This window comes from Amia ocellicauda, chromosome 2 (assembly GCF_036373705.1).
Source record: "Amia ocellicauda isolate fAmiCal2 chromosome 2, fAmiCal2.hap1, whole genome shotgun sequence".
Taxonomy (NCBI): Eukaryota; Metazoa; Chordata; class Actinopteri; order Amiiformes; family Amiidae; genus Amia; species Amia ocellicauda.
Window position 1 is genome coordinate 35918262 of NC_089851.1, and position 13349 is coordinate 35931610.

A 13349-nucleotide genomic window follows, 5' to 3' on the forward strand; every position below is an offset into this window, starting at 1 on the left:
TGTTCATGGATTTTGCTTTGTTGGATTTGAAAGAGGAGAAACGGTGTCCTTTGTTAAGTTTGGAACTGCACGATCATACAGTTTTAATCAAATTCTGAAGCATAGCCCTAACTAAATCAAGCTGAGCTGTTGTTGATACAAGAAGTATCAAGGTTGGAATAGTAAAGTGTGCATGAAGGATGGAGGAATTCAAGCAGTGCCATATATACAACTCATTAACACTACAGTGTGATTTTTATTGCATAGTGTAAAATACTGATTTCTTTACTCAACCCCAACATGTCAAATAAACATCTGAAATTAAAATATATTGAAATCATCTGGAAAAATTACAGAGAGAAGGAACACAGACTACATAGTGATGCATGCTCTTGGAGAGCCAATGAAATGGATTGCAGCATGTCATCCTCCAAATTTAATTTGTATTAATTCCAGCAAATTCACACAACGTGTTGCCCAAGTGAGCCTGCCATCTGAACGGACTTTTGATTGGTCGGTGCAAAGCAACGGGGGAATAGCAGTCCCCATGTCACAGTCCTGACAGTTCTCCCCGATTCAATCCGCTTGGTCTACAACTCCTGGATGGTTCGGGGATGAAGTCCATGTTATCAGAGTTTGTTCCAGTTCTGGAGGTGAGAGTTGGGGGTAACGCTGTTTCCACAGCAATGTGTTTTTGTTGGGTCATAAGTGCTGCTATTGAAGGGTCTCTTGTATCTCCCAGATACTTTCAGAACCAGCAATGGACGACTGCTGTGGCTTCAGATTTTAGTTCCAACTGAATGTATAATTACGTAGGTTTATTAAACTGTCTTGTTAATCTTATCATCATTCTAAGTCCTTGTTCTCACAGATACTCAAGATCAGGCTATTTAGCAAACAGAATACTACTGTCCTCGCAGATGGTTGAATACATTGTTGCTATTGATACAATACCTATTCATAATGCACAGACACAGTGAGGATTGATCTCACACTCCTATAATAAGCATGGGGACTTATGGACTGCAGTTTGAGTTATTAGATCCAGGCACAAGAGAGGCCTAATGACGCAAAGACTTTAAATCACAAAATTATTTTAAGTAACTGAGAAAGATGGAACAAAAACCAGAAGACACACCAGTCCCCAAGGACCAGTGAAACAACACTGCCCTACACGAGTCATTACTAGCAGCTCCAGGCTCGCTAATGGGATGACATTGTGACCAATTGAGGTCTTTATTTCAGACATACAGCATACACAATATATGCAACTTTCCATCATAACTCTGCTGTCACAAATTATTTTTTCTTTGATGCAAATGGGTTGTTATGTGATGGATTTTACCAGTTTTAAAGTCATTCATTGGCACCCTCTTTTTTATGATGAATTTTAAATGCACCTCATGGAGAATAAAACACTTTTTTCTCCTGGTCTCGTGCACATTAACTTTGCAGCAACATTACTTGTAGGTTTTCTTTAATTCACGGAGAAGCAGAGTTAAATACATTTCCAATGTATCGGCATCAACACTCATGTGTATATACGGTAAAAGATCTCGAAACGTGACAGAAGAGTTACCTTTTAAGGCACAATTAAAGGACCTAATCCTCAATTTGGAAAACATCAGAGGTTCTAATAAGAAGGGCTTTCTGTACAATAGACTGCCCTTCGCAGGCTAAGAAATACAATATTTATTATAATGTTAACATAGCATATGTAATAATCTACCAAACATTTAATATATGTATAAAAAATTAAAAATTGTATATAAAGGTTTGTTTAAGGAATGTTTTAAATATAATTTTGACCAAAAAAGTGTTACAGCATTTCAGCTAATAATCTTACTTTAAGAGCTTGGGCACTCAAGTTAAAATAGTTAAATATTCATTTACAGTGCCAATGTTTCCTGTTCAACTATTGCTACCATGAACCAACTAATTCCACAACGAAGACAAAAAAAGCTATGATACGGCTACATGGCAAATGCAAGTATTGCTCCCAAAAAACTAAAGCCGGTCAGCAAATGTCAGCAAATCCTGAACAGTTTGGGGCTTAATCGGACAGTTTCTTTTAAAAATACTATTTCACCAATATTAGCTTTTGTTTTATATACATAAACTGATTCATACTATTCTTGTAAATAACATTTAAATTTAGTAGGAGGCTGAAAAAAACACACACACAAAACCCCCCTCAGTGGGCTCCAGGTGTGGCCCACCTCATTTCATCTCAGGCATGGCACAAAACAAAACGTCACAGCAAGGCTCAGTCTTTCGTAATTTACCAATTGAAAACAAAGCAGCACAAACATACAAAATACAAAATTAAATTAAATTAGATTAGATTTAAAAAAACAAAAAGTTTGGCTGAAAGGTGTCGTCAAATCTTGAGGTGCGTGTAAATCATAAACAAAACCAAAAAACGAAGACAAAACATATACACCCCCCCCTTCAACAAACTGTAGTAGAAATTCCCTGTTTGCTTGTTGTGCAGTGTTCAGTATATGAAATCTCCGGGGATCTCCTGCAGTGCACTGAACGGCTCCTCAAATTTGAAGCGCTTGGAGATGGCCTTTTGGTCCGGGGTCATGCTCTCCTTCTCCGACTGCCGGCACTGCCCCAGCGTGTAGGCGGCCACCACGATGAGCTCCTCAGTCACCTGGTCCTGCGGCTCGCACTCCTCTGAGGGAGACGGGCTGGCCTCCTCGGGGCTGCTCTGGCTGGGACTCGGCGCCTCCTGCACCGTCTCCTGGAGCGCCTCCGGCACGGCCATCTCCTGCCGCTGCTCCTGACACAGCCACTGGTGCTGCAGGCACTGCCCGGCCTCAGCTCTGGCCCTATAATGGAAAAACCTCTTAATCAACCTGACTTGGACTTTGCAGAAACAAGTCCCAGATACAAACAGTGTTTTTCTTGGAACAGACCTGGCTTCTACTTTGAGAAACATGTATTTGACCAATCAGGGAAGACTGAGTGGAACATGGCAGGAATTCTACAGAATAACTTCTACAGCATTACATCATCAAATCAAAGCGTAAACAATAATGTACAAATTGTTTCCCGATATGCTTATTTAGAAACATGTTTCCTTGAATATGCATTAATGGCCAGAGCAGATCAACACAAACTGTCAGTTGGCATCTTTCTAAATTATCAATCTGGTCCTCTCAACATCAAATAAGTGGTTCAGTATTCTTTGTGAGAATTCTCTACTGCCATCAAACCTTAAGAAAAATATGATGAAATAGTGCTAAACAAAAGTTAATTTACTCTGGTTCTTTGATGAGAAGCGACTTCATGAAGTCAATCGCCAATTTATCGGTCCCTTCAAACTCCTCCTCGCTGTAGCTGATGTTGATCTGGGAAATGTTCAGGAAGGTCTCCTGTTTGTCATCTCCCAGGAAAGGAGAGGTCCCTGTGAGCATCACATAGGCCAGCACTCCAATACTCCTGCAGGGAGGAAAAGAACATTCAAAATAAGCCGTCAATGGAAATACAATATATTACTCAGAGGCTGGCTGGGTTTTAAATGATCAGTTTTTAGTAAAGATGCATCAATTTATATGCCCATTCTGAGATTAAATGTAGCAAATATATTCAATGCAGTAGTAAGTGTGTGTATCTGGTGAGTGTAGTAAAGACATTGTTGGATCAGGCTTTGGGTGATTATTTAAGCTCATCAGCTGATGATATATTTAGCTTTTACAGGTAAAAGTAACACACCCAGAAGTGCACCTTAGTAACCACTCATGTGGATAGCAAGGGAAGGCAATCAAGCAGCAAACCTTAATGTCTGTGCTGCATTTCCATTCATAATAAATGTCCGCCACTCTGCTTTCCCATGCTGAGCACTTTAAATATTTTGAGTGAGATATTTACTTGGTAGATCTTACAATTCGCGGTTTCAGCTTATTTAATAAAACAATCCAGACCAAAGTTCAACTAATGCTGATTTATTTGCCAATGTGAATCAACACAACAAGGGCAAAAGGTGGCCAGTAAAACTGAAACAGCAAATCAGAAACACATTTCTTAGGAAAAGTTAAAACAAATACATTTTGGTTTCAAGGATATTTCACAATGCATCCCTCTTTAATGTTTGTTTCTTTCTATACTAGTATTCATCTCTCAGAGCTTGCAGTAAAAGGTATGACGTATTTAGCCACTTTCCGTGCTTTGTGTGTCCAATACTAGTACAGGTAGCTTACTATAGAGATTCAGCCCCATTATTTGTACTTACGTTTGGTTAATGTTTCACCTCTAGCTGGGAGGACTTAAGTATGCTAACAATGACGTGTGATTCCCAAATCATTCAACTACTGGCCAGCTACAGGAAAGCAGGTGTTAGCCCTACTCTTTTAACCACACAATGGTAAAAAAACAACAGTACTCAAACTGACTTGCAATTATTGCGTAGTTTCATTATCTTGAAATGCTACATTTAACACATTAAGAGGGAATTCTTTTTTAACTAAACAAATGTTGCTTGCTCATGACATCCGATACTGCAAACATTCATTAAATACCAGTATATTTAATTCCATACAATCAAGACAATCTGAATAAACTTAGATACATCTGATGTAGCAGATTCAGAGCACACCCATCAGTGCTGTGCAGCCTGGTATATGCTGGCAGGAAAGTGTAATTGTTTAAAGACGATCTTTGGGTGAGACCTACTTGCCTGAGAGACAACAGCAAAGAGGAAGAGAAAGTCTAAACCCCTAGTAAGAAGCTGGCCAATGGTGGTAATGAGGGAAGCTGGCCGATGCAAAGCACCCATGACTAGTAAACAAAATGCTTTTTCTCTGTATATAACCTGGACAGGGAGTTTGATGTATGCCATATATCAACCATATATCAGGCAAAACTAGACAAGTTAGAATTTTAAAATAATATACCAAGAAAGAAATTGTATTATTAACTGAGGTTTAATTACAGTCAAAACTTAAATTATATATCACGAAAGTCAAGGAAAGCGTTTCTTACCACATGTCAGTAGCTGTGCTTATCGGCTCATAATTCAGAACCTCAGGAGCTGCAATCAAGACACACAAAAGCAAAATACACTTATGTTAAAATTGAAAAGCTATTGTTACTCCATGTCAGCTGCAGTTTCGAGCACAGATACATTGTACATTTTCTGTTGCCTAAGATCCTGTATTGGGTGAAACATAATCAGTGTGTTTGACAAGTATTCCATGTTGTAATGTCAACTCACCCACATACTCGGGCGTCCCCATGATTTCTCTCAATTCTTGATTACTGCTTACTATTCTAGACAGGCCAAAGTCCACGATCTTTATGTCTCCCAGGGGCGACTCGCTGGTCAGCAAAATATTCTGGGGCTGAAAAGCAGTGGCACAGAAGCAGATGTCGGTCACCTCACAGGGAAAAGCTTGTAGGCTGTATTCATGTAAATGCAGAATGTCATTCAAGAATGGGTTTGATCACACCATTTAAACCATTTTTAGATTTGTTTTTCCTTATTAACTCTACAAAGATTTTGTAGGTTTTGATTAAGAGGAAGGTCAGTATACATTATGTTAAACAAATACTACAAATACAAATACTAATATATATATATATATATATATATATATAGTATCAAGCATTAAACTACACCATGGCATCATGGGGTTTGGTTGCTAATTTACTCAGTACAGCAATACAAATATTGGAAACTCTTCAGATACAGTAACAATCTTAGTCCATCTACTACTTTGGTAAGTTTGTGTGCAGAAATTAAAGATGCCAGACATCTGTAGCTATCTCAATGTTTTTGTGTTTATAAAGATAAAATAAAAAGTGAGAGATTATTTTCTGTTCTTCTAGGTATCTTTATAGCTGTTCATAAGAATGTATTCCCAACTAAAATTACATTGAAAAGGCTTTGGTCTACCTAAACAGCACTATTACGACCACACTGAAGGAAGAAGTGAATGCCCTGCAAGCATCCCTTCCCTGCTAAAGGATTTCCCATTGTTTCCCTGCTAAACATAAACCCAGATAGAGATAATGGTCAGATCTGATTAGACTAATTAAAAACAGAACAAACTAAGAGTCATGTGAAATGTTTCTCTTTACACAAGCCAAAAACAAATTAAAAAATGATTTGTTTTCCGTTATGACAAGATAATTGATCAGGATCTTGAGGTTACCAACTGTTAAAATGACTTCCTGATCTCAAGAAAACAAAAATGAAATCCAGAAATCCTGAGATAAATTCTCTGGTGATATGTGCAAAACAGGTTTGAAGAGATCCTGAGAAGAATGATCTTGTGATCATGTAGAGCTCTGAATCAGGATCCACAAAGTACAAAGCATACGTAGATCAGAGTGAAATACAGTTCCAGAATGAACAGGTGTTATTTTTTTCCAATCTTTTATTTTTATTTTTATGTCGAACCTCTATATAAACACAATGTACACCCACGCCATCTTACCTTCAGGTCCAAGTGGACCACATTGTTCTTGTGCAAGAAAGACACACCTTCCAGGATCTGCCTCATCAATCGTTTCACGTCCTCCTCCTTGAAGGCCTCGTCTCGGTCAGCCACACACTGGTTAAATATTTCACCTCCGGCAGCACTGTTAACGAACACAAACAAGAAAAGATTAAGATTAAAGGCCTTCAAAAGAACCTCATAAAACAAATCCAATGGCAATCCTCATTATTAACAGAAATCCAAACAATTGCCAAATATCTACATTGTTTATAGTCCTGAGCTAAAAGAAAAATCGTTTTTACTTCCACTTCTTGTATTTATTCATTGTTTGATAATGTGACCAGAACGTTTCAGATGAAAGGAGTAGTCTGAATGTTTAGGTTTTGAAAAACATTAATTATTGGGATGTTGTATTAATGATCCACCAAATTACCAACATAAAATAAATGTTGTGTAACAACTGTTATTCACAAACCACAAATGTGGCTACATCAGCAGTGTTGTGGATACAGCCTTTTATTATATAAAGAAAACATGTTTAAAATGTATATCTATATCTCTATATAGGGACAAACCAATAGTCTAACTAAAACAGTTAAATAACTAGTCTAACTTGAATATTTATGAAAAAAGATTCCTAGTTGGTAAGCAGGCCCATGAAGCCCGGTTTTAAAAACAAAAGGTCGTCCAAGGACATTAATTGGTGCCAAGTTTTTTTATCAGCATTTTCCACCATTGGATGCTGGATGTTAGTGGAAAAAAAAAGATTTTCCAGCAAGTACAGAATTTGTGAACACTATCTGCGATCACATAAGATTTTCAGTTTTGCTGAAATAAGTTCTCTCTTGACGGGCTGAAGATGTGTGGTTTCCTCAGTATCTCATTAAAATACATTTTTGTCCAGATGGTCTTTCCATACTGCTCTGAATAAGGCAGTGGGAAAAAGTACGTCTGACATGCTTTGGACAGTATTTATTTTCACAATAATCACATTCGGGGAAAAAATGAAAAGATGCATAATGCCACTAATATATGATGACAATATTTCTTCCGTTTCCTTTTGGGTCATTGTGCATATGTTTGTGCGGCTTAGTTTTACGTGGTGTTGTAATTTTTAATCACTGCGCTTGAAGTATGTCCCATTGTTATCATTACGAGGAACCTGTCAACGGAAGAGCTTAGATAGCAACACAATAGCCAAAAACTACGGCAATCTCTTTGGACAAAAGTGCTAGGATTTGTAACAATGACATTCAGCACTGACCCTGTGAAACTCTAGTGCAGATCCTAACAGTGTGTCTTAGATGACACATATCTGCTAAGACTCTGCTAAAATATTAAACTCCGCACTCTCAACTATTAGTCTTTCACTGATGGCAAAAGTTGTTCCATCATTTGACATGAAACTGGATGTTGATCAATGCAGCAATTATTTAATGGTTCAATGAGTCTGTCCATTGCCTGAGAGAAGTGGAATGGCTGCATGTTTAAATTATTGTACTTTAAAATCTTCACAGAGTATTTTAGGAATTTCACCTCTGCTGTTGTAAATGAAAAAAAGCCTCGTCTCTTTAGGCAGTGGCATATAAAATCTATCTTTAGATTTAAACAAGCCAACAGATTGGAATGCATTTCATGACAGATTAATAAACCCTTGATCTGAGCTCTTAACCACTAGGGCAAAACCTTTCATCTGTTATACTAAAACAGATCTACAATGTGGTCCTATGCCATCCAAAAAAAGACAGAAACTGAAGAGAATCATCCTGCTTGTCTGAACAGGCAAGATGTTGACTTAATCTCAAAACGCAGTCTCCCGTTTTTAAATTCTGCATTTTAAGACTTACAGCATTTGGGAAGTAAAAAACACACCTATCCTCTTTTGATGCAATCAATAATGCTAGTAGTGCACTGGCAGGCCCTGAAACGACTGCAGCTTTCCTAAATGGACAACAGATGTCACTAAACAGCAAATGTTGGGAAAATGACCGGGATTGCCTTTGAGGAAATCCCTGCATGCTATGACTCCAGTAGTACTGCTGCAGTCTGTTGTCAATTAGGAAGGGTAGATTTAAAATAAAGCACATCAAGGAATTAGTAGGAAACTTAAAAAAAATGTAAATGCCAATCCATGTCAATACTGAATGTTGTGTTTTCTACAAAAATGCTTTTCTCCTGGTTTGCAATGGACATGGCATGAAACGCTACGTACAGTAGCCTTTGTACACAGAATACAACAGTGAACATTTACACTTTCTTTTGGTACAAATTAATTTGTATTTAATTAAATTAATTAAGAGTAAATAGCCCACATTACAGAAACACAATTATGACCCATCTGTACTTTCTGTTGTTCTGTTCTGCAGTTAGCTTCAGTAAATAGACCCATATTCTTGCCTGGACTGGATCAAGCCAGTCAACTGAGGAGAGAGCAGCCTTGTACCAGTTCACAGCAGAATAAAAGACCACACTTGGACAGCAGAATATGAATTTTAAACTGCTGCTAAACAGCAGAAAACGCATATGCAGTGGTTCCCCTGGATCTGTGTCACTGTTTCCAGAGCCAGTCTCCCGCTCCACACTCTCCAAGGTACAGAAGACTGCAGCTGTTTCCCTTTATGCTGGAAGGCTATAATTATAATAATATGTTGCCAGCCTCTTACAATCTAAACATGAATCCTTTGAAGGAAAAAAAGAAAAAAGAAAAAAACCTCACAGAAAATTCATAACTAAGTCACTCCTTACACTGCTCAGTAAATATAAAATCGGCTCGATCTTCTGCATTTTTGAATAGTGTCCATTAACTTTGAATTCTTTGATACTAAAAGAAGAAACGCTATCATCATATTATTGAAAACAGCAACAACATAATAATAATAAAAGTAAAATGGAACAAAAATGAATAAATTGTTGCTGATCAGCAAGTCAGTTTCTGAATAACTGACATTACGTAGAGAGACATCATGCCAGTCAAACACTTTTGGTATGTGATCCTCTGCCTACAGACATGTACAGTGCTGAACGTATCGCTGTAGGCACTTATAAAATCCGAGGCATGTATCACACGGATGAGTTAAATCAATTGGCAAACCTGTGTCAAACCAGTGCCAAAAAGGGCCATTCATAGGACCAGGTCTCAAGTCTTGTTTATACAGCCGTGCAAATGCGTAGTCTTCAGTCTCAATAGCGTCAACCCCACGAGTTCTCCAAACGGAAAACAACATCAGCTCCTTCTCACTCGCAGCACTGTGTCCATAACTGAGCGTGAAAATGGCATCGCAGCATGGTGGGCTGTACCAATAGGAGAAAAGCAATTCAGTCATGAGAATCGCCGCCCGGGGGTCTTTCAAGAACTCAGATAAGATTAAGCTTCCACAACATCAACTGCACCAGCTTTTGAGAAGGACATATGTTCTCTAATCATAAAAGGGACCTTTTTTTTTTTACTTTTTAACTTAAGTATTCCAGCATGGCTTGAAAATCACAGCTTGGCTGGATTTCAGGAAAAGAAAGGAGCGTTTGAAGGTGGAGTCCTATTTTAAGATTATACTTGATATGATGATATGAAAAACGTGCAAAAGTCATCTGTTGCAGTTTTGTTGTGTTTTGAAAGTCCAGGTGGCCAAATACAGGATGAACAATTTAAAATCCTTCTAGAGCTTTGAGAGGAGAAGAAGAATATCTGAAAATGCACTCTAAAACACTTCAAAAGTGTATCTTACCATTTTATACTAATAACGATGCACTGAAACCTTAAGAGAGGCTTAGTGGCATGAACCTAGGACCTGGAGGAGACCTAGTGCAACCTAAAAATTTGTCCTACATAGAGGTCAATTATCTGCAACCTGATCAATTCTGTTTAATGGGATTCAATAAAAATACTGGAACACAGATGATTACTGCAATTACAGCTGATGTAATCAAAATTAGATTGGCAATATTTTAAGTATAGAATTCATATCTTTCCGTATTTATTTACTTGCTTGCTTATTACCTAAATTCAATATTACATTTGTAATATAATATACATTATTTAAACTTAAATCATATCAGTCAAGTGGCTAGTCTAATGCCCTGGGCGAAGGGACTGGTCATGTACTACAGAGAAGCCATTTCTCAACCAGATGCAAAAGACCCAACAGTATTGAATCCAATTAAATGACAACACGCATGCTGAACAGCTTGAGGTAACATATTGTGTAGATCTAACCAGCCTTAGTTCACGATTGAAGACTTCACCCTCGCACCGCACATCCAAAATTGTTGTCTTAGAAGGTTTTGTTATGGGTATGAATATAAACATTTTAATACATAGCTATTTTTAAAGTCATCTGAATTCCTTGGATAAACAGTTCAGATTAAATCTTTCAGAACTCTATCCCCAATTCAAAACTCAAATTTCCTACCTCTTGCCGAGTAGAGCAAAATAGCAATAACCTGAAACATGCTGATAATCCAAGCCATTCCTACAGAAAATATCGCTGGTGTTCCTTTGACCAGGCGGTTTTGAACATAAGTTTTGAGTTTTTACTGTTTTTTTTTTATTTTATTTTTTTATTTTACTTTTTCTTCCATCGCTTGTAAAAACATACTTGCCATCTTCCTTTACAGAGACAGAATTGCACAGCATTGTACTGCACTTTTAGTCACAACATACAGCAAGAGCTTCAAAACGAGAAAAATACATTTCACAGTGATTCTTAAAGCCCAGTTTACTTAACCAAATAATTTCAATTATATTTTTATAGCTGCATAACATGTATACTGGATATATTTTATAACAACACTTGGAAAGGAAATTATTAAGTGATGAGGCTCTAGATTTTGTTTTTTTTAAATCACACCATTAATGCTTATGGTTTCATAAGTAAGTTGGCTGCCAGGAAGGAATAGGCTACATTAAATGAAACACTGTGTTGCTGTTTTTTCCCCCAGTTTCTAATCAGGCCTTGGGAATGAAAGATGGGAAATAACCTACTGTTTTAACATCAGTCTTAAAAGAAACACTGCACTGTAACTATTGTCGTCAGGTCATTTGAAATATAAACTTTTTGAAAGCATTTTTTTGGCCATTAACTACTCTGACTATGACTGAAAGAGCTTTAAAAAATGACTTTGCAACATACTTGTTTTGTCCCTTTGTAAAATCATGCTGTAGCCTATATTACCTTCAGGCTGCAGGAAGCCAGGATACACAACATCCCACACGCAATTTCTTGAGCAAGCTGTTGTTCTAAAATCCTGATGTCAGAGATTTGTACTGTGTCTTCCTGTGACCGATGCCTTTTCATGTGTTGTTTCTATGCCCACAGCCTGTCCTGAGGTCAGAGTTAGATTCTAGTCTGCAATGTTTGGCCTTCGTGTTTACCAGACTGAGGAGAGATTAAAAAGGTGCCTGGGATCTGACACAAAAATACACTCACAGCGGAGAGCCACACACCTACTGATGCCCATGTTTGTCTTGTAGGGAGTCAGAAACAAGAAAGTGTGTGGAACAACTTAAGAGTTTTAAAGAATTAAGTGTTATTTACATTAAAAGACTGAGAAAATCTGAAATATATTAACTTAAGAACAAGCATGTGGTACATGTATACAGGTTTACTGTGAACATCACCCTTGCTTTATGCAGCTGGATAAAGTCAATGTGTTAAGAAATCGCACCCTGTAAATAAAGTCAAACATCACCAAGATGCCAACTTTATGATGTCAAAATCTGTCATGTATTAAACACAAAGGGGCAGAATAGTTTACGCCACAGGTCACTGGTAATGGATGTAGTATTTTTTTAAATGGCTAAGAATCAGGAAAACCAAGTCACGTTACTAGTGAAGGCAATTCCTGTAGCTTTTTGGGGTTTTTTTTGCAGTGGAGGGAGATGTGATTAATGTGATGGAACAGCAGACCTCTCTCTCCCCCTCCGGCCAAATCAGCTCGGAGCCCCGGCTGGCCCTGCCTTCACGTGCCGACCGAGAGCACAGTGACATAATGAACTCCCAGCTGGAATCCGCACAGCAATGAGGCCACGCTTCTGTGCAGCCTGGAAAAGCGCTTTAGATCTGCTGGCACTCAGTTAATTGAATGAATGTGCTCTCTTAATTCCTATCACCCCACCTCACCCCCCCGGAGCTCCCCCTCAAAAGCAAAAAACAAACAAAAAACAAACAAACAGCAACTATAAACTTGACTGCAAGTCTATTACAATCATTCCCCCCTCCCCTCAATTTCACGTGCTAGATCATCATAAAAGCAAAATGTATTCCGCTCTACTTCCCCCCCCACCTCCCCCCAGTACAAAAGCACTCTATTATCTGTGCTGTGTACTGCTGACAAAGCCATTCGCAGAGGATCATTTCAATCCAGGGCTAAGTCCTTTTTTATTAAATTTCATTTTTTAATGCAAGTTCACATTCAGAGGCCTCCTCTTTGCCGTGGACTACACTCCCATTTGTCTGGATCGTAATGGGACCATATTACAAATGCAGACTGAGCCGGGCAGCAGCAGTTTTCAAATGTACAGATTAAAATATAACACCATCAGTCTTGATCAAAAACCGGCTCAGGGAAACAGCGTAATGATTGTGTTAACAAAGCTTCATTTTATGGCTATGTCAGAGAACTGAAGTTCTCTAGAAAGTTTTAGTTTTAACTGGGAACCCATTACAGCAATACAAGAAAGTAAATACTTGAAACATCTTCACAAAAACAAGTGTCTCCTGTGTGTGCACTTTATGATTGCATTAACTCTTCACCACTTTGCTATGGAGTTACATTCAGCATCCAAATCTCATACTGCAATATCTAAACTCTATAGAATATATAACTTGTTTTCTTCCTTTATTTAAATGTAAAATCTGTATTGTATTTAAGCACGATGCAGTTTAAAGCTCTATACCTTCATTCAGATAAGTGGCTTTACTACCG

General features: G+C 38.0%; 1 protein-coding gene across 1 annotated transcript in view; it reads right to left on the minus strand.

Moving 5' to 3' along the window:
* Positions 1–206: 206 nt before the first annotated feature.
* The window catches only part of stk17a (serine/threonine kinase 17a), a 36116-nt gene continuing 22973 nt past the window's right edge, over positions 207–13349 (minus strand). The window contains exons 3-7 of the mRNA XM_066723370.1: positions 6426–6570; positions 5201–5327; positions 4969–5017; positions 3250–3429; positions 207–2816 (exon numbers count right to left, since the gene is read on the minus strand). Coding sequence (XP_066579467.1) covers positions 2477–2816; positions 3250–3429; positions 4969–5017; positions 5201–5327; positions 6426–6570 — 841 coding nt within the window. The 3' untranslated portion in view covers positions 207–2476. The remainder of the gene's footprint in view (positions 2817–3249; positions 3430–4968; positions 5018–5200; positions 5328–6425; positions 6571–13349) is intronic.